Genomic DNA, 20632 nt, shown 5'->3' with positions numbered 1-20632 from the left:
ACTGCTGCCCTGACTGTCGCCCTGTCTTGGACCCACTTGTGATGCTTTGTATGGCGAGACGATAGACGGGTCTTCTGGTGGCGTGACTGATACCTCAGTTAAGTAAAAGTGGGTCGCCCCCAGTCCTTAGTTTTTGGTTCTTTGGTTCTTAGTTTGTTTGGTCCTTAGTTTTGATTTGAAAATTGCAATTTCCAAAACCGAGGGTCTTGTATATTTACGAGTGTATCAGTAGAGATAATCCCTTGAAGTTTGAAGCTCGATTTGTGAGCGAAGATGCCTAATCGTAGTAAATTTTGTACTTGGTTTGGTTGTGGTTGCAACAGAGATTCCCGATTGGAGGATTCGTGTCCGATACCTCCGGTTGGAACTCCGACTTATGAGCTCTATTCTAAACACGGCGTGGGCCCCATTACGTTCAATGAAGTATGGGTCCACTACACTAGAAAAGATGGTGCCTTACAATGGCCCCAACATGGTAGCTTTAATACAGAGATTTTAGACAATTTAGAAACTAAATTATTTAGGAAGAAAGCCCGGCCGGCAATGTTTGACTCCTTTCGCCTTTGGTGTAAAGAAGCCAGACAGCGAGAAATTAAACAAGCTAAAAGAGATAAAAGAGAAAAGGATGTATCAATAATGCAAGCTGCTAGGCAGTTTAAAGAAAACGAAGAAGATAAAGCAATTGAGGTGTCAGATAGACAACGTTGCATGGCCATAGATAAATGTTATCCGGCCTTGCCGTCTACTCCTCTGAAAGTGATTGAAGATCTTGAGAAAGATCCTTTGATGTCTCATTTACTGAGATTACCACCTCCTTATGTGCAGGGTGCTACTGCGCCTCCATTACCACCGGTTGTTCCACCCTTTGTTGTTCAACCTCCTGCTGTTGTTCAGCCACCTGGTACTCCACAGATGGTTTTACCTCCTCCTGCACAACCCGCTCTATGGTTGCCAGCTTTGCTATCAGCTTTGCCTCAAACTCCTTTGCCTTCCGCTTCTGCATCTGAGACTCCTACTGTTCTTATTCCTACACCTTCTTTGCCTCAAAACACTTATTCTCCTGTTCTTATGACTGCTTCTTCTCCTTCTGTTCGAAAACGAATGACAGAAACTGTTTCTAGTTTATTGTCTCCATTGTTTGGGTCACTGAATATGACCCCTGTTTCGGAACGTAAGCAGAGTCGTAGTCAGCTTCCTGGTTCCGAGGAACGGGCTGTGTTGGATTTGTTGGCTTGTAAATGGATTATAAATGCCTCAAGGTATAGTTTGCCAGCAGTTATGGATGTTTTCTTTCAGTGGGAACCGCCTAAGCAAAGGTATGTTTTTAATGTGATGTGTATGTTTCTGCGTCAGTAATGGGAAGATAATGATTTGGGTTTGATCCCGCAGGAACTACTTGATGTTCAGTCGGATTTTGCTAAAGGGATGATAGTGGAATCTGATATTACAGATGCCGTAGAGACGATACTGGCTTTTAGATCTAGCCTTCCTCCTCAGACATTGTACGAACCTGATTCCTCTGTTAGACGAAAACCAGACAGTATCCCATGAGAGAAGTTCCTCCTGTATGGAAGGAAGCTGTTCAGGCTAATGTAAATCAGGGTATTGTTGCCGCACCGGCTCATTTTCAGCGAGTATGGGTACATGTGCCATGGAAGAGAGCAGAGGTCTTGGCTCTTAAGCAGACCTTACCTGATCCCCGTTAGAATCCTGCTGGCTATTACAAAGAATTGTCCCAGACAGTTGACACATGCATCATGAATTTGGCAGACATAGATATGCTGTTGGGTAATGTAGTACCTCAACCTCTATGGGCAAAGATTCGTCATGAGAATCATGGGGTAGAATTAGGAGATACTTGGGCAAATATTATTGCTGCGGATGGTAGACAACAGGGAGGTGCTAAACCTGAACCTTTGGTTACGGAATTGCCAGGTAGAATTATTAATTTAATGAAGACGATGATGCCAGCGTTATGAGTAAATTGGGACAAGTTAGCAGCATGTAAGCAGAAGAAGGACGAAAGTGTATCTAATTTCTTCACTAGATTTAAAGAAACATTTGTAGATCATAGTGGTCAGGATATGAGTACGGAAGGTGGGCAAAGATTGTTCGTAGATAAGTTTGCCTTTAACTTACTTCCTGAACTGTGTAATAATTTGAAAGATTCTGAGAGTTCTTGGGCTGTTTCCTCGTCGGCCCAGATATTAGCGACTGCACAGTACTACGAGAATAGGGACAAGGACGAGAAAGAAAGAGTAGAGAAAAAGACCAAAGACTTAAAGACAAAGGTTCTTTTGCAGCAGGCGTATCCGCCTCGCTTGAATCAGCAAGAGTCACAGCAACGCCCACAGTTTCAGCAACCTCCCCCATTTCAGAGACCGCCACAGAACGCTGGGTATTTTCCTCCAAGACCACCCTTCGGTTTAAATCAGTGTGCGTATTGTAGGGAGGAAGGCCATTATAAAAATGCGTGCCCTGTGTTGCGACAGCGCGCGAGTGGTATGACGGCCCGAGAGGCCGTGGTGGTTTTCAGCAAGTGTCTAGGGGTAGAGGACGTGGTGCGTTTCCTCAGAACGAACGTTCCTTTCCCCCACAGAATTCTATGAATTGTTTTGATCAACAGAAAATTGCATCTGGTCAGTCGACTCAGTACTATGTTGAGGATTACTACGTTGAAGGTGAGAGTGTTGGTTATAATGATAACTAGGACAGCCATGGACAAAGTAAGGGAGTAGTCTCAGTACCAGTAGATCAGAGTGGACCGTATGTTGAAGTGATTAAATCAGGTGTGGTAGAGCCTTTTCTTTTGGATACTGGTGCAGCGAAGAGTTCTATCATGCACTCTACACTCCCTGGCGCACCTTTGTCTGGCTTAACTAATGTTTCAGTACGATTCTCTGGCGCCCCAGTTCGTAACCCAGTTTCTAGTCCCTTGTCTCTTTCTATAGGGCCTTGTGAGTTGGAAGCACCTCTCATTTTAACGACAGGTTGTGGTGAGAATTTGTTGGGTTTGGATTTGTTGAAAAGGTTGCATGCAACATTACATTGTTCTCCTGCGGGAGTACAACTTACATTGGGTAAGAAAGTGATCTCTCCGATGTATTTGTCTAAAGATCGGCTTCCACCGGAATTGCGTTCTCTCCCTGATAATCTTTGGGCTACAGGTCCTAATGATGTGGGTCTTTTGGTGATTCCACCTTATGTTGTAATGCTTAAAGCGAATGTTAAAATGCTGCTTATTCCCCAATATTGGATTTCTAGCGATGGTGAAAGAGCGCTTTTAGCAATCATTTATGATCTGATTGAGAAAGGTGTGATTAAAGAAACGAGAGGTAATGTGTATAACAGTCCTGTTTTGCCTGTCCTGAAACGCACTGACTCTTCTCAGCCACCTGTTTACAGGTTTGTGCTCGATCTTAGAGAGGTTAACAAGATTGTTGTGCCACAGTTTCCAGTTGTTCCGGATATTACTGCTTTGTTGACTTTGATTCCTGCTTCAGCTGCCTGGTTTTCAGTCATAGACTTGAAAAATGCTTTCTTCAGTATTCCAATTGCTGAGGAGAGTAGAGATATTTTTGGCTTCTCTTTAGGAGGCCGAAGCTTCCGGTTTAAGAGAGCTCCCCAAGGCTATTGTGAAAGTCCTTCTATCTATAGTCAGGCTTTGAAAACTCAACTTGATACTCTTGTGTTGCCTGCTGGTGCTGCTCTTATTCAGTATGTGGATGATCTGTTAGTGGCCGCTGATGATGAGAAAACTTGTAAAGAAGCTACTCTTTCTTTGTTGCGACATCTGTCGGACTTGCATCATAAAGTATCGCCTTCAAAGTTGCAATATTGCCGCCAAGAGGTAACCTACTTAGGTCATCTCTTGTCGAAGGAGGGAAGGAAATTGACCCCAGAAAGAATTCAGGTGATTGCGCAAATGAGTGTGCCAACGACACAGAGAGAAGTTCTTGCCTTTTTGGGTATTACATCATATTGTAGACAATGGATCCCTAATTTTTCATTGTTGGCGAAGCCTCTGTTAGCATTGACTGAAAGATACTCCGTATCCTCTTCCTTGGTCTGATGAATGTCAGAAAAGTTTTTCAGAATTACGTGATGCATTGTGTTCGGCTCCTGTGTTGGGTACTCCAGACTATAACAAGCCTTTCACGTTGTATGTGCACGAGAGAGAGGGATGTGGGTTGTCAGTGTTGACACAATCTTTTGGGGACAAGCAGCGTCCATGCGCGTATTTTTCATCAACGTTAGATCCAGTTGCTAGAGCGTTGCCGAGTTGCTTGAGAGCTACAGCGGCAGCGGCTGTTTCTATCCGACAGTCTGCTGGACTGGTGATGGATAATACGTTGATTGTGATGGTTCCACATGCAGTGGATACTTTATTAAATCGGACAAAAACTCAACACCTTACTAGTGCAAGGTTGTCGGGTTATGAGTTGACACTTTTGGCTAGTCATGTGCATATTAAGCGATGCAATGTATTGAATCCAGCAACATTGTTGCCGATGCCTGTGGATACAGATGGTTAGGTACAGCACGATTGCTTTCTGAGGACGGAAGAGGAGACGAAGGGTAGGATCGATTTAAAAGATTCTCCTCTTCCGGATCCTGATGGTACGTTATGGGTTGATGGTTCATGCTACAAGCTTCCGAATGGTGACATGACTGCAGGATATGCCGTGACGACATTAAGTACAGTTGTTGAAACTGAACGAGTGAGCTATAATTAAGCACAAGCAGTGGAATTGATTGCATTAACGAGAGCGTGTGTTTTGTCTGAAGGAAAGAGAGTGAATGTGTATACAGATAGTCAGTATGCGTTTGGTGTTGCCCATAGTTTTGGACGTTTGTGGAAAGAAAGGGGATTCCTCACATCCCATGGGACTAAGATTCAGCATGGACAGTTGGTGAATGAGCTTCTCGAGTCACTTACTTTGCCAAAGCAAGTTGCGATTGTGAAGTGTAGTGCTCATCGGAAGGTTTCGGATGATGTTGGCCGTGGTAATGCGTTTGCGGATGAAGTTGCGAAAGACACAGAAAGAAATCTGATGAGTCGAATGTATGTGGCACGCCCTGCGAGATGGATTTGTGATGTTGGAATGTGCGAAGATACGTTTGAGAGTGTGAAATCGATACAGGCTGAAGCTACTGAAAGTGAGAAGAATGTTTGGAGAGAAACTACGGGTAGATTGGATTCGACTGGTTGTTGGGTTGAATTGTCAGAACACCAAAGATGGATGTTGCCAGATGCGCACGTGCTTGCAGTGGTTATTATGGCACATGGTTTGCCTCACATCAGTGTGAAAGGGATTTGTAAGTTGTTGGCTCCAGTATGGCAGAATGCTGGAATTCCCAAATGTGCGGAGAATGTGGTCAAGAATTGCATGGTGTGTTTAATGTATAATCCTGGCAAGGGAACCCCAACTCCAGCTGGTCACTTTGCTCCTCCGACGTATCCGTTCGAGGTTTTGCAATTGGATTTCATCCACATGGAAAGGTGCAATAATTTAAAGTATGTCCTTGTAGTTGTTTGCGCCTTTTCTAGATGGGTAGAAGCATACCCCCTAAAAGATAATACTGCCTCGTCCACTGCTAAAGTCCTGGTCAAAGAATATTTCCCTAGGTTTGGGTTGCCAAGGATGGTATGGAGTGATAACGGAAGGTAATTCGTGGGGAAGGTGATGAAGAGAGTGTGTGAAGGGTTGGAAATTCACCAGAAATTCCACACTGCGAATCATCCCCAATCTGCTGGTTTAGTTGAGTGCTATAATGGCATGTTAAAGTTAAAGCTGGCTAAGATTCAAGCGAGCACTGATCTTCAATGGCCTGATGCTTTACCATTGGCACTTTTGTCGACTAGAACTACAGTACGTTCCCGGATAGGCCTTAGTCCGTATGAGATTGTCTTTGGCCGTCCGTCAAACGTTTGGGGAGTGCCGAGGCCAACGAAGTTTAGTGACATCGAATACCCTATGCTAGTGGACTACTTGTATGACTTGACGACTAAATTGCGTGTCTTACATCAACAGGTTCATGATAAATTGCCGCCAGCTTCTGCGGACCCAGGTCACATCCTCAATCCCGGTGACTGGGTCCTGGTGAAATATTTTCAGCGGACTAAGAATGATCAGCCCCCCTGGAATGGACCATACCAAGTCCTGCTATCTACGAGGACTTCAGTAAAGGTTTCGGGAAGAAAAACTGGATCCACGGTGTACATTGTAAGAGGGTGCCGTTGCCTCTGCCGTACGACCAGTGGGTCCGAGAAGGTATTGCAGATTCAGAGACTGAAAGGGTGCCGAAGTTTGCACCATTTAGCGACGCTGAGTTGGTGTGGAGAGGTTCCGACAAAGGAGATGACGATGTCCTTCAAGAAGCTGTGCCTGTGTCTCAAAGATTAGACACTACTGAACCTGAACTGTAGTTTCAGCCTCAAACGAGGCCTGGAAAAGAGCGTTATAATCTACGTCCTAGAAACAATGGGCTAATAAAATAAATGAATTCCTTTTTTTTTGATTTTTGGAACTGAACTCTCTCAGGAACTGAACTCTCTCAGCCAAGAAACTTTTTTGGTATATTTTTGTGAACCACCATCCGGGTTCAGCTGTAGGGTCACGGTGTAAAGACTAGAGAGTGCAAGCCGAAGACGCAAGGTCGACGGTTCTGGTTGGTCTAAGGGAGTTCCCTGGGCTGACAGAAGCATTCCTTAGCAGAAGAAAACCAACCGCCGTGAACAGCATCGGTTAGAGCAGTGTTTCCCAAACTGTGGTCCGCGGACCCCCAGGGGTCCGTGACACATTCCCAGGGGGTCCGTAGGCAACAGTTTTAAAAGCACAGAAACATTTCTTGTATAATTAGCAGCCTTCCAGCAACAATAAAAGTGTCAAGAGAATGCCAGTGATTAATGTACCTGCTGGAGCCGAGGAGAGTTTTGTTCAGTGGCAGCTTTGATTGAACTAATGTAGCACAGAGGGTTAATGTGCCTACTGCAAAGAACTTGTATCATGCATCTTAAAAAGCTGTATTTTATGTGCATAGGTTTGTGGTTACTGCTTTTGTCACAGAAATTCTTTTGTTACTGTGCACTTCATAAGTGACAATCATAATCTAGCATATGGACCTATAAACTGTCATCAAAGAGCTGCTTGCAAACTGCATGGTACCAGTTATTAACATATATTTTTTCCCATTCATTATCCTGATGCTGATAAAAATATTTATTTGTGTGTAAATGCATTTTTAATGTTAAAGTCAGTGCTAGCCACTGTGTTATGCTCTGAATCCTGAGTTTGTGCTTTTCCAGATAAGCACTCTTTAAACATTTTATATACACACTGATTTACATGTATGATTCAATGTCTCTATATGTGTGTGATGTAAAGTGCTCTGACATCCTACAATGGTATGAGAGATGCTATAAAACAAATGAAATACATGTGACAGAGGGGCTATTACTTCAATATAAAATACCAAGTGCCAGATGTACGATCTGTTTTGATATGCGCGAACGGGTTCGCAAACCCGTTTATACATGCAAAAACCTATTGAGCCACGTACATAGCCTATTTTGCAAACTGAAGTACTGGGTTTTTAAGAACCCAGCGGTGCCAGGGACACACCCTATGACTTCGAGTCCTTCCTGTTTCAGACTACAGAAACACAGCGACTTCTTGGTGAACTCAAAGATCGAATTTATTGGCTGCAGCCAGTAACAGCTGTCCTAGAAGTACCACACAGTGTATATTCTCAGGAGACTGCTCAATCTTACAAAGCCATCCTTCTCCTTTTATACAAAATATTATGCTTTAGGCAAACATTCCTTATTTTACAGTTAACCGTTCACATATTTCCACTACAAAGAAAAAGCAGAGTCATGATGACAAGCCCATATTTCAGTTTGTCCAGCCCACAATCAATTACCCGGCAAGGTCCAGTATTTTCATCAGATATCGACGGACCCCCAATAAAAACGGGCACCTCCTCCTCGTAAAGCAAGTCATAAAGAAAGAAATAGGGACAGGTGTGTGTAAGATTAGGTATGGTTTGTGTACGATGAAAGGTTTATGACATGTTGTGCCTTGATACTAATCTCATTCGACCACTGGGAAAGGAACTGGCCGAACAGGTTTGGCTTCAGGCAGTGGAGTCAGCTTGCCCAGGTCACAGAGGAGTCAGCAAAGGTGTATGTGTCCTTCAGACTCGTGGTTGGCCTTAGTCATTGGCCTATGTGAGGGCAATCACAAAATGGCTGGCGCTCACAAAATGGACCCCGAGGGTTCAGGACGGAAACTCTGATTTAGTGGTGATCTCATCACTCGAACACACAGAAAATGCTCGTATATAGTATACTCGTCATTCTCGGTCTGCTGATACCAAAATCGTCATGATACGACGATGTTTATAACACGGGTCCAGAATTTTAAGTACCACAAAGTCGCAATTTGTTTGCGACTCGCTAAATAGGTTTTGCAACTTGCTGTTTGGAAGGGGCATTCCCTTCCAAATAGAGAGTCTCAAAACCATGTACAAATGTTTTGCGGTCGCAAAACAGTCGCAATTACCACCTACTTCAAGTAGATGGTAATGCATTCGAAAATGGGAAGGGGTCCCCAGGGGACCCCTCCCCCTTTGCAAATGCATGCAAAATTATTTTTTAAGGGCAGGCAGAGGACCCAGGGACCTCTGCCTGCCCTTAGAAAATGAAACGAAAACGTTTCATTTTCTTTTTTATTTTAAATGCATGGTAAACAGGCTGCATTTTTTTTTAAACTGCTTTATTTAAAAGCAGTCTGAGACATGGTGGCCTGCAGAGCCCAGCAGGCCACCATCCCTGGGAGGGCTGGCATTCCCAATGGGCTCGCAGATTGCGAGAGGCTCATTAATTCCAACGAATTCCAACGAATCCAGAACTCGGCAGCTAGAGCGATAGTAGGCCTTCCAAGAAGGTGCTCAGTAAGAGCGACTATGTACAGACTTCACTGGCTGCCCATAGAAGCCCGTATACAGTTCAAGGCCCTCTTATTTGCCTTTAAAATCTTGAAGAATGAAGGCCCAGAGCTTCTCCGTCCTCTGATGACCCCCTACAAGCCCAAACGGAACCTCCGGTCTATGGGGCAACATCTAGCTCTGATACCCCAGACGAAATTTTGTCGCATCGGAGGTCGCTCTTTCAAGCTATTGGGGGCCAAGCTGTGGAACTCCCTCCCTCTCCACATCCGCTGCATGGATGATTTGCTAGCCTTCCGAAGAGCGATCAAAACCCATCTATTTCCCGCCCCGTAGGTCCCTCTTTCGCATCCAGTAGATTATGTTACGGTTCTAGCGCCGGGACGCCCCGTCGCTGGGGCAGCTGTTGCGCTCTACAAAACAGGTAATATAACATAACATTAATATTAATGAACCTCGCAATTTACTACCCCATTGGGAATCCCAAACAGTGTTAAACACACTGTTGTACATTTCATTTAGCGACTCGCAATTTGACACTCGCAATGTGTCGCCAATTGCGAGGCGCTAAATGAAATGGTCGTATATCTGGCCCCAAAATCCTTAGTACCTTGAGTATTTGTTTTGTGTGCACACGTGTGTATTTTTTTCGAATGACTGTTTTAATTTTGAAATTTAACTCATACACATTGCTTGGGGGTCCCCGGCTTCCAGTGGTGACTCAATGGGGGTCCTCAGGAGTCAAAAGTTTGGGAACCACTGAGTTAGAGGATGGAGTTTTTTGAGATTGAGAGAGCCGTTGAGAAAATGAACTTTAAGAAGAAACTGTGTAAAATTATGCACGGCAAATGTTTTCTGATCACATGTCTTTTGATGTTTTTTAGCATGACGTTAGCTTTGGTGGGTTGGTTTGTATTTTCTCTTCAACTGATTTCTGCACCCATTTTTCAACCTACGACTTTACCTTATACTACTTCTTTGCATTCTTTCCATACTTTACCTGAACACGAACAGATTAGAAGGTCAGAATTTGTAAATAACTCATTCATACAGTTATTGCATCAACATCAGTTGGTGGTGAACATCACTAATTGCTGGGTGTGTCGTCTTATGCCGCATACTACGGATAGAGGTGTTCCCTATTTGATTTTACCGATCAGTCAGAACGGGTCTTTGTGGGCTTTTCAGACTATGTTCCTTTATGCCCTTGAGGTTTATGCTCCGCGTTTTGGAAGAGAGAACACGAGTAACCAAGCTTTGGTGAAAGGAGTTTTAAACATGAGTAGAGAGATCGATACTTATAGAACTATTCCCAGAGATGAGTTAATGGCATATGTTGGTTGGAATGCAACCAGATATAGTATTAGTCTGGGTGAGAAGCAGAGACGAAAAAGGTCACCTCCGATTTGGATATTACCCCATCGTGGTCATTTTTGTCTGCAAGGGAAAGGCAAGAATCCGAGAGCTCAGTTAGGGAAGAGTGTTTGTACTCAGACGTGTGTCTTTGAGTCCCAAACTTCCCCACCATTTTTAGCAGCTAAGGGCACGTATTTTGTCTGCTATGATAGAGCATATACATGGTTGCCCCCTGATTTTTCGGGAACATGTAATGTTGCATTTTTGTTGCCTCCTACGTATACTGCTGCTGTAGATTACCACAGAACGAGAGTTGTTAGGGGTGTCTTCAGTGAGGAAGATACTACGGGACAAGAAGTGGGAGACTTTTTCAAGGGTTTCCTACCATTTTGGGGACCTATGGCAAACAGTAGAAATATACGGCAATTGACAAGAGTGGTTGAATCCACCATAAATGAAACTGCTGGTGCCCTTAGTAATCTGACCGCTTAGCTTCAAGCAGATCGCCTTATGACATTACAGAATTGAATGGTTTTAGATGTCATACTTGCAGATCGAGGTGGGGTATGTAAAGTGATCCAATCGAGTTGCTGCGTTTTCATACCAGACAATGCTCCTACAGTATACCAGGCCATTTCTAAGTTACATAAGATCTCTGAGTCTATAAATGTGGATAAGGGAGATTGGTCGTTGATTGGATGGTTTTGGGAACTGTTATCGACTTGGGGATGGAAGATTCTGATGATCATTGGGATGGCTTTAGCGATTCTTTTCCTGTTCTGTCTTTGTGTGCAGTGCGCTCCTGCTATTTGTGGCCTCTGTGCTACTACGTGTGCAAGGAGACCTGTCCCAAGAGAGGTACTAAGTGATAGGATTATGCTCCAGCAACATCTTGATGATCTGATGAATATAGACCTGGACTCAGATTGACATGAGTTTAGATTATTGCCTATGTAAGGGCAAAAGGAGGGTCTGAGGTTCCGTGAATTCTGAACCCGTTTCATAAAGGTGATGGTTTCGTTACGAATTTGATATTAGCGAACAGTAACTAGTTAGTGCGGCAAGTATGAGTGTTTTCATCACGTTAGATCGATGGATTCACTACGTATTTAGGGATTTCGTTCTGAACCCTTGGGTTCCATTTTGTGTATGGCAGCCATTTTGTGGTTGCCCTCACATAGGCCGATGACTGTGGCTGAACTAGTCTTTTTAAGGACATGTACACCTTAGCTCCAGTTCGTGCCGACTCCTGTTTGACCTGAGTGAACTGACCCTGTTGCCTGAAGCTGACCTTGTTAAACCAGTTCCTGCCCTCTAGCTGATCAAGGTTAAGGATCAGAGCACAGGACATCGTAAAGTTTTATTACACACAAATATGCCTTATCCTACTCTCACCTGTTTCTGCTCCTTTCTTTATGGTCTATTTATGATTGGGTTGTGGCCTTTTTTATTATGGGTTCGGTCAACCTGTCTAAAGAAGAATGTTGGGTTTGACCGATGATTGATCATGGGCTGGGCAACTGAAAAGTGGGTTTACTGTCATGCGATACCTTTGGTGTGAATACATGTGATTGGACAGTTTGTAAATATTAGGTATTTGTCTGAAATGTGATTTTTGGCATAAAAAGGGACGACTTGCTGTGTAAAATTGAGCAGTCTCCTGAGAACTCATACCGTGATGATTTCTAGGACTTCTGTTACTGGCTGCAGCCAATAAATTTGATCTTTGACGCCACCAAGAAGTTTCTGTGTCTCTGTATTCTAAGACAGGTGGAACCCGAAGACTTTGGGCATGCCCCTGGCGCCGCTGGGTATTAAATAACCCGGTTCTTCAGAAGTACTGGAGAGAATATGTGCACAAAATGAGGACATTTTAACACAATTCCATACACAGATTTGAGCTGGTTAACTGTGTGATGACAGCGATCCTTGTGCCAATCATCCACACTCGAGCTCATTAGGTAAATAGACAATCATCAATACAGACTACGTACTTATCCCTACTTTGGCTCAGTGCAGGAGGGCCTTCAGTTCCATTATAGAAAATTATACATTTAAATTTAAGCTTCCATAGGACTATGGAATGATTATTCCCCGGAGGAACCCACAGAAAACAACAAAAACAGATTTCAATATACACTTCAAAAATAGGAATCATTCAAGCCACCATTCATTCATCAGCCGTACCACCACAAACAACAATAACAATATACTTTTAAATGAATACTGGAATAGAATTATTCACAGTAAAGCCATCTACAATTAATATTCTCTAAAAGAGATCTAATTATACAATTCTTGGAACCCTTTTTGTAATTTTTGGCTTATTGAAAGTTCTACGCGTTTCAAACTCGTGTTATTTTGGACTTATCATCAGGACCGTTTGAATAGTGGCTTGAATGATTCCTATTTTTGAAGTGTATATTGAAATCTGTTTTTGTTGTTTTCTGTTTATGTAAATATGAATGTATTTCTTTGTGTACATAAGGTCTTAAAAATGTGAATTTGGCAAACTAAGATACCAAAATAAAGGAAATATATAAATAAAATATAAAACAAATAAAAGAAGTGATAATACACACGAAACATGGTGTTTTAGTTCATATGTTTTGAAAAAATAGTTTAGGCTAAGTCAATAGCGGCATGTGCATCTCTTTTGTTCATTTTAGACACCTTCTGACAGCAATCACACTGTCAAGACAGGACCTCCTTCTAATGTCACCTGTGCCAGACTCTCTGCTGAGGACAGTCACACTTTCGAGATAGGACCTCCTTCTAATGTCAGCTCTGCCAGACCACCTGCTGACAGCAGTCACACTGTCGAGACAGGACCTCCTTCTAATGCCACCTCTGCCAGACCACCTGCCGACAGCAGTCACACTGTCGAGATAGAACCCCCATCTGTTGCCACCTCTGCTAGACTCCCTGCTGGCAGCACAAATTATCTTGAGTTTGGGGCTCAATATAATTTCTTTACAATCAGCAGTAAAATGTCAAAATCCAAATAATTTTTTATTCTATTACATATCTTAAAAACGTGCCTTTCTTTTTAATATGTAAAACTTAGTCATTATTGTGTACATTTTATAGCACAGTGATTGGTTCTACCTTAATATTATTTTTTATACAATCAATCTTTTTTTTCATTTCTTTTGTGGAACAATCATGTCAAAATTCGGCTCCATTAGCCATCAAAAAATCTTCGTCCAAGAATGTAAAATGGTGATTTTGCCTAATTATCACACAACATGCGGCTCAGTGACTTTTATAAATGATTCCTCACTCTCCTGAAGAGAAGCGCTCACCCTGTCTATCACACAGCATGCAGGTTGGAGACTTTCATTGATAATCTGTATTTGCTGAACAGACACCGTGTGCTCGGCCTGGATATAACACAGCTGCAGATCTCAGACCTTCATTATTGATCCTGCACTCTTCTGAAGTGTTCTCAGCCTGGCTATCACACGGCTGCAGCTCTGTGACCTTCATTATTGATCCTGCACTCTTCTGAAGTGTGCTCGGCCTGGCTATCACACAGCTGCAGCTCTGAGAACTTCATTATTGATCCTGCACTCTTATGAAGTGTGTTCGGCCTGGTGATCCCACAGCTGCAGCTCTGTGACCTTTATTATTGATCCTGCACTCTCCTGGAGTGTGCTGGGCCTGACTATCTCACAGCTGCAGCTCTGTGACCTTCGTTATTGTTCCTGCACTCTTCTGAAGTGTGCTCGGCCTGGCTAACACTCAGCTGCAGCTCTGTGACCTTCATTATTGATGCTGCACTCTTCTGAAGTGAAGTACTCAGCCTAGCTATCACACAGCTGCAGCTCTGCGACCTTCAGTGTTGATCCTGCACTCTTCTGGAGTGTGCTCGGCCTGACTATCACACAGCTGCAGCCCTGTGACCTTTATTATTGATCCTGCACTCTTCTGAAGTGAAGTACTCAGCCTAGCTATCACACAGCTGCAGCTCTGCGACCTTCAGTGTTGATCCTGCACTCTTCTGGAGTGTGCTCAGCCTGGCTGTCTTACAGCTGCAGCTCTGTGACCTTCGTTACTGATCCTGCACTCTTCTGAAGTGAAGTACGCGGCCTGGCTATCACATAGTTGTAGCTCTGTGACCTTTATTATTGATCCTGCACTCTTCTGAAGTGTGCTCGGCCGAGCTGTCACACAGTTGTAGCTCTGTGACCTTCATTATTGATCCTGCACTCTTCTGAAGAGAGGCTGACATCTTTGTAGCTCTGAGAGTTGACAAAAGATCTTCACACATTTACTTCAATGACATGGCTTTTCCTGTGTGTGTTCGCTGATCAGTACTTAATATTGAATATTCATAAAACCTACATCAACATTCACTGCACTTGAAGGATTCCTGTGCGTGTTTTCTGATGCTGTTTTAGACCTGATATATATATATGTATATATATCCATTGTCACATTCCTTGCACTTGAATGGTTTTCCAGTGTGTATTCGCTGATATGTTCTTAATATTGATGATTCACTAAAACTACTTCTACATACAAAAGCTCTTCAGACATTCATTGCACTTGAATGGTTTTTCCCAGGTGTGCGTTTGCTGATGAATCCTTAATGTTGAACATTCACTAAAACTACTTCCAGATTCACTGAACTTGAATGATTTTCCCCTGTATGCGTTCTCTGATGCTGTTTTATGTCTGATAATCGAACAAACCTCTTCATACATTCACTGCACTGGTATGGTTTTTCCCCGGTGTGTGTTTTCTGATGCTGTTTTAGGTGTGATGATTGACAAAAGCTCTTCACACATTCACTGCACTTAAATGGTTTTTCCCCTGTGTGTGTTCGCTGATGAATCCTTAATGTTGAAGATTCACTAAAACTACTTTCACATTCACTGCACTGGAATGGTTTTCCCCCTGTGTGTGTTCTCTGATGCCGTTTTAGGCTTGATAAATATATAAAGCTCTTCCCACATTCACTGCACTTGAATGGGTTTTCCCCAGTGTGTGTTCTCTGATACCTTTTTAGGTCTGATAATTGAATAAACCTCTTCTCGCATTCACTGCACTGGTATGGTTTTTCCCCGGTGTGTGTTTTCTGATGCAGTTTTAGGTGTGATGATTGACAAAAGCTCTTCACACATTCACTGCACTTAAATGGTTTTTCCCCTGTGTGTGTTCGCTGATGTTTCCTTAATGTTGAAGATTGACTAAAACTACTTCCACATTCACTGCACTGGAATTGTTTTTCCCCTGTGTGTGTTCGCTGATGTTTCCTTAATGTTGAAGATTGACTAAAACTACTTCCACATTCACTGCACTGGAATTGTTTTTCCCCTGTGTGTGTTCGCTGATGTTTCCTTAATGTTGAAGATTCACTAAAACTACTTCCACATTCACTGCACTGGAATTGTTTTTCCCCTGTGTGTGTTCGCTGATGAATCCTTAATGTTGAATATCGACTAAAGCTACTTTCACATTCACTGCACTTGAATGGTTTTTCCCCTGTGTGTGTTCGCTGATGATTCCTTAATGTTGCCAAATCACGAAACCTTCTTCCACATTCACTGCACTTGAATGGTTTTTCCCCTGTGTGTGTTCTCTGATGCTGTTTTAGGCTTGATAAATATATAAAGCTCTTCCCACATTCATTGCAATTGAATGGTTTTTCCCCAGTGTGTGTTCTCTGATGCCTTTTTAGGTCTGATAATAGAATAAACCTCTTCTCACATTCACTGCACTGGTGTGGTTTTTCCCCGGTGTGTGTTTTCTGATGCTGTTTTAGGTGTGATGATTGAGAGAAGCTCTTCACACATTCACTGCACTTAAATGGTTTTTCCCCTGTATGTGTTCGCTGATGTTTTCTTAATGTTGACAAATCACTAAAACTACTTCCACATTCACTGCACTGGAATAGCTTTTCCCCTGTGTGTGACCGCTGATGTTTCCTTAATGTTGAAGATTGACTAAAACTACTTTCACATTCATTGCAATTGAATGGTTTTTCCCCTGTGTGTGTTCGCAGATGTTTCCTTAATGTTGATGAATCACTAAAACTTCTTTCACATTCACTGCACTGGAATGGTTTTTCCCCAGTGTGTATTCGCAGATGCTGTTTTAGGTGTGATAATCGATTAAACCTCTTCACACATTCAGTGCAATTATATGTTTTTTCTCCTGTGTGTATTCGCTGATGCTGTTTTAGGTGTGATAATTGACTAAAGCTCTTTAAACATTCACTGCACTTGAATGGTTTTTCCCCTGTATGTGTTCGCTGATGTTTTCTTAATGTTGACAAATCACTAAAACTACTTCCACATTCACTGCACTGGAATAGCTTTTCCCCTGTGTGTGTTCGCTGATGAATCCTTAATTTTGAAGATTGACTAAAACTACTTCCACATTCACTGCACTGGAATGGCTTTTCCCCTGTGTGTGTTCGCAGATGTTTCCTTAATGTTGATGAATCACTAAAACTTCTTTCACATTCACTGCACTGGAATGGTTTTTCCCCAGTGTGTATTCGCAGATGCTGTTTTAGGTGTGATAATCGATTAAACCTCTTCACACATTCAGTGCAATTATATGGTTTTTCCCCTGTGTGTGTTCGCTGATGATTCCTTAATGCTGAAGAGCAACTAAACCTACTGTCACATTCATTGCAATGATATGGTTTTTCCCCTGTGTGTGTTTGTTGATGTCTTTGTAGGCCTAATAACTGGATAAAGCTCTTTACACATTCAGGGCATTTGAATCGTTTTTTCCCTGTGTGTGTTTGCTGATGGTGTTTTAATATTGATGACAAACTAAAGCTCTCACTGCATGTGTCTGAGACTTCTCTCTTGGTTAGCGTCTCTGGGTCTGGTATATACTTGTTTACATCCATTGACTGTACTTCCTGAAGGGCCAACATGACTGATAAAGCACTTGTATTATTCTTGCATTCTCTGTATGTATTGTATTTTGCACGTTTGCTTTCCGATTAAAGAATAAAGTGCAATGGTCACCAACTACTTCCCAATCTCAAAACGTGTGTAAGGCTTCTTCGTGGGCGATTGTGTCTTTAGACTGGATAATGGTTCTGCACGCATGCGGGTAAAGATCCAACGTCCTTCTGGTCGGTGCACACTGGGACAGTGCTCTGTATTTTAGACAGCAGAACCCCTATTTCTTTTAACCTTCAGTTGTCTGACTCCACTCCATTGCGCTTTTCAATGGTTGCTGTGGATTGGTCTGAAACAGTTTGCAATACACCTCTAGCACAGAATGGTGGCCTGGTATTATTTTAGGAAGCACAGCACTGCTGTCACCACCTCATACTGACCTCATGATCAAAGCTGTTATTGGACATGTTTACACAAGAGGAGGTTTATCAGTATTGTCTTCATTTTCTAGAGGTTATTTCTTCGTTTTGAGGCATGGAAGTACACAGCTGAGACTCGTGGAATCACTGAATTTCTTGTGTCCCTTCTCCCTTCTTTCAGGATGTCTCAGTTTATGTTCGGGTTTGGCTGGCTCTGATGGCACTTATGTTTTCCTGAATACTGGAACTCAATATTTCAGACTTCGTCTTTGCAGATTTACAGTGTTATCTTCCTTATTTTGAAACATTTCATACAATCAAAGATTGTTTTCTGTCGGATGTAAAAAAAATGTAATAACTTAAAGGGAAACATAACGGAATGTGCAAACACAATTTTTTATTGATTGTATAAATATCTCTTGATTACCATTTTTGAAACATATGAAGGCATATTTAACCATACACAGAAATTTACATAAAAGTTGCTTTGAATATGTCACATCTTAATTATTCATGAGTAAGTTGGTAAAAAAAGGGCGCTCGCATAGCACTCATACACTAGTTACAGCTTTAGGTAGTGCAAATGGTCAAGGTTTTGTAAAACAAGAACAGCTCTTTGAGTAAGAGATGGGAGATGGATCAGGAAGACTTGAGACAGAAGGTTGGACATCAGAATGTTGTGCCATGAATCAAATATTGCTGCTCGCAGAGGTGCTTTGCTTCATCCACTACACCCACAATATGCAGTAGAGCAGCAGTTTAATGATTGTATTTACTTTGTGGTTTTACTTCTCTCACATATATTTCTAAGTTTGTCGGTGTTATCCACTGGGGTGGGAGTTTCCCAGCTGGACAAGGAGATTGAGCTTGGCTGGTCTGTTGTTTAGTTGTCCCACCTCTAACTTTAGAGCTTGAGATAGCATGCTAGACTGGCGGCCCACTAGTTGACAACTGTGGTGCATCAGCGTAGCAAGAGCACACATGGTACGCCAAAGCCAAGGCTGTTAGCACCCTTTCACCCCTGGACCATGCTCAGCACCCGAAACACTCTCTTAAAAACATCTCTTAAGTCAAACTGCTCTGTCCATACATCCTACACCTCTGCTGCCCGCCACACAAGGTAGAGCCTGTTCTCAAACCTATTCACCTGCACCTCACTTGCATTGACCTGCTTTCAACATTCCATTTCCAGCACAAAACCTGCGAACAACATTTTCCAACCACGTAATTCCCATGACTTTTCATAGGTCTCTCCTCCTACTCATGCTTTTCAACATCGCCTGTACAAACCACTGTGGCCACCTTCAATGGTACAATCCTGAGGTGCGCTCATTCTTTCCACAAGATGGAGAATGCACCAGAACAGCGCACACTGCACATAAGATAAAGATAAAGTGCCTTCTGCGACTCTCACACATGCCCGGCAATGAAACAGTCCCTACACAGCTTTTACAAAGGGCCACATGTGTCAGCTTTCTGTGAGCGCCTCAGAACGTAGTCATCCGGCTGGATGTCATACGGACTAAACAACTACATGTCCCAGACTGCTTAGTGCCTATCTAGGGGCGGTCCTGTTCCTCTTGTCGGATATTTTGGATTCTATCGACCTGAACTCTGAGCTCTTGGAGTGAGTTGCTTCCCGTAGCAGTTACCAAGGATTTCCTTGCCCTCCGTTGGTAAGCCTTCTTGCTTCGGCTTGTGCGGAAGACGAATTGTTACCGCAATTGCCCTCCGTTGGTGAGCCTTCTTGCTTCGGCTCGTGCGGAGGACGAATTGTGTTCCGTGTGGAGTGTTCTCTACGAGCGTGTCTCACTACCGCAGTTGCCCTCCGTTGGTGAGCCTTCTTGCTTCGGCTCGTGCGGAGGACGAATTGTGTTCCGTGTGGAGTGTTCTCCATGAGAGTGTTTCCTTCTTGCAGTTGCCCTTCTTGCTTCGGCTCGTGCGGAGGACGAATTCTCGTATATACTTAATCTTACCGCACGTGGTAAGTTTTGCTCTGTATGCTGTGCCTGCGTCTTGCGGCTCGTACACAGGAAATCAGGATCTCATATTGAATTGAAGCAGTGCCCTTCAGGACCATATTCAATACTGATTGGAGTAACACAGGTACTGTACTGTTTTATACTATCGGGTGACGTAACCCATTGTTGCTTAACTTTGTTTTACTCGGATACATTGAATCCAGGGGTCCCTCGGATGTTGCTCAAGACTCTCCTCTACGTCCCGTCATGTTCATATGTCGTGGGGTATGTACAATAGCATAGTGTTTCATTCTTGCAATACGGTTATACAAGGGCACAGAATAAGAAAGGTATTCATTGTGTATTACAGGGAGGACGTAGCACCGTTCATATCCTTCCAGGGCTCTGATGCTGGTGAAGAGTTGTATCTTCTATTACACCGTTCCTTTAGTTTCCTTACAGGTAGATGGGTACATCTTATGTTAATGGGTTGCTGATTGAAACAGGAGTGAGAGTATCTGGTACCAACGCATTTCCTTGTCTTGTGTTTTCCAGATCTCCCTCCCCGCTGTTCCCTTCCTTCCCCGCCTTTCTTTTTGCCCTCACCTGATCCTTCCTTAACCCACGGCTATTTCAGCAATCTGGGTTTGGTTAGATCTGGAGGTGGCCTTGTTATAACATCACGCTGATCCCGAGGATTGAGAAGTTAACAACATGCTTAGCATTGCTTTTCAAATACTCACAAAATGCCACAGGCACAGCTCAATAATGCAAAATAAAAGTATTTCACAGTGTGAAATGCACCGCCAAATGATCCATAGCGTGCAGCATGCCACCAAGGTTCTTTACTTTCGCAAATGCGTTCGCAGCTGCAAAGTTTGTTGTCACCAAAGTGTTCTTTCTTTGAAAAAGGTGCTTTTCCTCTATGAAACATAGAGCGGGGGCAGGCCCAGATCAGTCAGAAGTAAAACATTTATAGCTCAGTAGTATTCTGAGATAAAGAACTGGGTACTAGGACGCTGGCTTCCAATAACACGGCACTGAGCACCTCACTTAAGCCAATCTTTAATGATTG

General features: G+C 43.0%; 1 protein-coding gene across 1 annotated transcript in view; it reads right to left on the bottom strand.

Annotated features, from left to right (window-relative positions):
- Positions 1–12965: 12965 nt before the first annotated feature.
- Positions 12966–20632, bottom strand: part of LOC147737873 (uncharacterized) — a 28316-nt gene continuing 20649 nt past the window's right edge. Inside the window, exon 3 of the mRNA XM_086947819.1 lies at positions 12966–17927. Within this exon, the coding sequence (XP_086803945.1) occupies positions 14900–17206 (2307 nt within the window). The 5' untranslated portion in view covers positions 17207–17927 and the 3' untranslated portion in view covers positions 12966–14899. The remainder of the gene's footprint in view (positions 17928–20632) is intronic.

This window comes from Lissotriton vulgaris, chromosome 1_1 (assembly GCF_964263255.1).
Source record: "Lissotriton vulgaris chromosome 1_1, aLisVul1.2, whole genome shotgun sequence".
NCBI classification, from domain to species: Eukaryota; Metazoa; Chordata; class Amphibia; order Caudata; family Salamandridae; genus Lissotriton; species Lissotriton vulgaris.
Note: the sequence above shows the minus strand (reverse complement) of the source record. Positions and strands in the feature narration are given on the sequence as shown.